The sequence below is a fragment of the Benincasa hispida genome, chromosome 11, assembly GCF_009727055.1.
Source record: "Benincasa hispida cultivar B227 chromosome 11, ASM972705v1, whole genome shotgun sequence".
Lineage (NCBI taxonomy): Eukaryota > Viridiplantae > Streptophyta > Magnoliopsida > Cucurbitales > Cucurbitaceae > Benincasa > Benincasa hispida.
Window position 1 is genome coordinate 34,817,330 of NC_052359.1, and position 4,502 is coordinate 34,821,831.

The 4,502-nt window shown below is 32.6% G+C and overlaps 1 protein-coding gene across 1 annotated transcript; it reads right to left on the bottom strand.

Annotated features, from left to right (window-relative positions):
• Positions 1–1,090: 1,090 nt before the first annotated feature.
• On the bottom strand, positions 1,091–4,263 carry LOC120091559. Its single transcript, XM_039049651.1, has 4 exons — positions 3,987–4,263; positions 3,718–3,749; positions 2,678–2,884; positions 1,091–1,935 (listed from the first exon to the last, which is right to left on the bottom strand). The coding sequence occupies exons 1-4, from the start codon at positions 4,207–4,209 to the stop codon at positions 1,615–1,617; spliced, it is 783 nt and encodes a 260-aa protein (XP_038905579.1). The 5' UTR covers positions 4,210–4,263; the 3' UTR covers positions 1,091–1,614.
• Positions 4,264–4,502: the final 239 nt, after the last annotated feature.

The window sequence follows — 4,502 nt, forward strand, 5'->3', positions numbered from 1 at the left end:
GCTGTAAAAATAAGTTAAGTAAATATTTTAATAGATTATTTTTTATTTATTAAATTAATATTAATTAATTAATCATACTTCAAAAGAAATTATTATATAAAATGAAAAACAGATGGAGGGGAAAAAGGAGAAAACTCATAGTTTTGGAAGATGATAGAAAACTCTTATATGTAGAAAATGAGGATGCCTGAAAATAGCTTGCAAAGGGTTGAAAACTTCGAAAAAAACATGAGATTTAGATACTTGTGTCAATTCTCATGCAGAAAATCCTTTAACCAAACGACTCCCTAATATTTTTATGATTTCAAGGAAAGTATATCTTAACACTTTTCTTTTACTACAATTTCAACTCTTACTCTTGACACCGACTCTCTTATGTTTTTAAAAATATCGACTATATTAAAATTCGACATTAAAAAAGCCTTAAGTAACACGATTTTTTTTTAAGTGAAATGAGAGTGGAATTAATAAAATACAATGTAGATAAATGCATTTTCAATCACATTTATAGACCAATTGTGAAAGATGAACTCACATCTAATCATTTTATTAATGAAAAACAATTAAAATTTAACCTAATAATTGTATCAATTTATATCATTTTTGTAAATGTATTAATTTACATCCTTCATAACATTCTATTGAAAAAAAATAACATGTCGGATTTATAATTTTATCAATTAAACCTCCAAACCTTTAGAAGTGTCAATATACACCCTAAACTCCAAACCCTAAGTGTCCCAAAATAGAAAGAAAACACACAATCAAAATCCATATTTTAGTGTATAGTAAAATGTAAAACTTATAATATTCATCGTTGCTCATTTAGTTAAAAATACATTATAAATATCAAATATGTTATGGAATCGACAAATAAAGAATACAAAAAACGTAATATAGTAAAGAATCGACATACATATCACATGGTTCATCAATAATGTACTAGTTATATCCACGGAACAGAGGATTTAATCACAGAGAATTTTATAGAACATAGAATAGTAGCACCTCTAATGTTAGAGAGTTTATATAGCATACTTCTCTAAATCCGAGGGTCAAAAACGATATTCAATTTTTGTAACAAGTCTACTTTCAAATGAAACACTCCCTCAACATTTAATAATGATATTGATAATAAGAAAGTAAGAACTTAATAAAACTGAAATTACAAACTTATGAGCATTGGTAAAACTTTTTAAAAACACAAAACTATATAGAAGTCTAGAAACTAAAACTATAATTCAACATTACCTAAACCCAACAGTTAATAGATGTTCTTGATTCTCTTTACCATCCTTCTCTTTTTTCTTCAGCTCTCTTTACCCTCCACTCCCTTATCTCCTTGAATTTTTCCCCTCCTCTCTGGGGAGATGGAACCAAGTTGCTTATATTGAAGTCAGATTCTTATTCAACAGGTTGGACCTTCATATTCTTTTATCAATCATGGAACTATTCCATGTATAGAAATATCTGCATCCTTGTCTAATTTCTCCTTTTCAAGATCAAGAACAGTGACTTGAAGATATTCTAGCCAAATAATAGCGAATGGTTCATTCAGTTGAACACGACAAAGCATGAACATGGAACAAAATGCATCTCCAATCTGTGAACTTCCTATTCAACATGACAGAGCTTTCTCAGTGTAATAGAAGTTCGCCTCCCCTGAGTAAGTTCCTGGCCTTCCCATATTTGAAACCCAGGCTTACGATTTATTTCATGCTTCCAGAGGTAGCGGGCTTCACCCCACAATATAACAAGAGAACCTGGGTTTAGATACACGGGCACCTTTGTTGCTGATAAATCGACTTCTCCCTTGATTGAAGGATCACACGAAGTTTCATCAACTCGGGTAAAATGCATCACGCATGGTGACTCGAGGGAGACAATGGCAATTCCATCTTCGAAACGCATAAGGTCGACATGTGCACAGATTCCCTTTATAAAGAATATTAGAGGGACGTTATAACAATGTCAGTGAATCAATAACTAATGAGGAAAACTAAAAGATGAAATATAATGCAGTGCTAATGAAGATAAACAAAAGTCAAGCAATTTCAGATATAAATTTTCTCAAACAATATGGCGCAGAGTGCTTTAAACATGCCATTCACAAATCATTTTTATCAGATTAGCAGAATATCAAGGCTTCTTATCTAATCATGATTGCAGTTGAAGTGTTCACAACTTGGTCAAATAATTCAAATTAAATATTATAAACATAATTCATAAAATAGATATGAAATGAATGGATCAAAGTACTACACCACAAGAAACTCTTTCTTTTTTTGTCAACCACAGCACAACTCAACTAACTAAGACATGCCCTCAACTTATAGGTACACTCACTCCCACATATTGTTGAACTCTCAAAATATATATATATATATATATATATATATATAACTGTTTCTATTTCTTGTAACCCTTCATCTTTGACATAACAAACATCGCAATCTTGGTTATTCTCTAAATTCTGTTTAGAAAGACAGAAACTGCTTTGCAAGACTCTTAACCTGCATTCTACTGTAACAAAAGTTGTTCTTGGAAAAGTAGTTTTCTAGTTCTACATCAAAATAACTGTTTCCAAACAGCCCCTAGTGCCTGCGAAGCTATCATCCTAGACATTCGGTTCAAACAGATGTCTAATCAATAGAAGAGAAATGGGTCATCGTCGCACCTCACCTGGTTGATACACATTAGCTATCATTTGATCAAAGAGTGGTTCTCTCCACAAAATATGTGATGGAAGAGGACAATCAATCTTATCTCCATTATAGCGATCCACAGTCAAAGTATCTGTCATGTGGTTACTTGAAAGCACTGCCTCATAAACAAAATCTGAAAGTTCAACAGCCCATGTTGGAAGGTTTCCAAACCTCATGGCCTGAAGAGAAAAAGTACCAATAGTTAAGAATAGGGAAAATATCAATTTATACCCATAGTTGTATCAATTTAAATCCGTAGTTGTACCAATTTAAACCTTAAACTGATAAGTGTATCAATTTATACTCTAAACTTTTGCAACTGTATCAATTTACACCTTGCATTACATTTCGTTTGGAAAAATTTGAAACTTATAATTATAGCAATTAAACCCCTAAACATTCATAAAGGAACCAATTTAGACTATTAATCAGAATTCTTTTTGAGAATCATCCATGCATTTACTCTAATCGTCCATTTTGTATAACCAACATTTGAAGAAGTCTACACATGTTTAAGAATTATTCTCTTTGAGAATCATTCATGCATTTACTCTAATCGTCCATTTTGTATAACCAACATTTGAAGAAGTCTACACATGTTTAAAAATTAATGCATGGATAATTCTCCAAGGTAATCAGAAAGAAGAGTTTAAATTGATCGGCTTATGAAAATTTTAGAGTTTCATTTACTCAAATTATACGTTTCCCATGATATTGGTCAAACGAACTCTAGAGGAGGGGTAAATTGATACACTTATGAAAGTGCAGGGTTTATACCGATACAATTATTAATTCATGGTTTTAATTGATACAACCCCAAAGTTTAGGGTATAAATTGACATTTACCCTTAAGAATATTATTCAAGTCTAAACTTCAAGAACAAAATCCAACAACAATACAGCATTTAAAATCCTCAGTTCATGCTCCCTGACAGTGAATAATTGATTTCAAGGCATAACAATAGATATAATAGATCTCTAATAAGCTCATCAAGATTAAAACTGAAGGTACCTGATTTTGAGAGGCTTCCATGAACCACCCTTCTGAAAACATATCAAGATTAGCACGACTTTATGGGCACAGTTTCATGAACATTTCCAAACATAATTCAAGCATCTACAATCTCATAAAAAGGGTAAGCTAAACATATTGAAATTTTAACCCGTGAGCCTATGGTTCATTCGTCATTCAATGAAATCTTAAGTTCAGGGATCGAATTCGAGAACAGAACGAAGATGAGTTTCATGTTATTGAAGAACTTGAGATAAGAAATTGCAAACCATTTCGGATTGCGGAGAGAAGCGATGATTGTTGTTGGGGAGAGAGGAAGATTTTGCAGAGCCACAAGCCTTTGATTTCCTTGACCTGCTCCCATTGATGAATGTGACCCACTTCATATGATCCATCATTCATTAAGGTTTGATCTTCGAAATCTTCGTCATCCGAAGAATCGCCAAATACTTGCTTCAAGATTTCGTCTTCATCGTCCAGTTTTTCCCCCATTTCCTTTCAGTTTCAGTCCTCCGCCCTTGCTTGTCTGGAGATAATTGTCCAAAACACAAATTTTAAAGGTCCAAAATAGTAAAATTTTTGGGGAAAAAAAAAAAACGTCAAATGCTATGATGTCATGACCACAATGAGTTATGGTATTGTCCTTTTTTTCTTTTTTCTCTTCTTCATCAGTTCGAGAAATTTTTCTCTGTACGTCGTCGTCTTCTTCGATGGCTTCTTCTCCTCTGTAAGTCATCTTCTTCTCCGACACGACGAATCCACGTGAATAGCTCTGACATGACCAA

Bases quoted from the DNA above. Each gene is read 5' to 3' on its own strand.
- LOC120091559 (XM_039049651.1), bottom strand. From the start codon at position 4,209: ATGGGGGAAAAACTGGACGATGAAGACGAAATCTTGAAGCAAGTATTT. The intron at 3,750-3,986 runs GTTTGCAATTTC...ATATGTTTTCAG, and splicing joins TCTCTCCGCAATCCGAAATG to AAGGGTGGTTCATGGAAGCC. The intron at 2,885-3,717 runs GTACCTTCAGTT...TTTTCTCTTCAG, and splicing joins TGGAAGCCTCTCAAAATCAG to GCCATGAGGTTTGGAAACCT.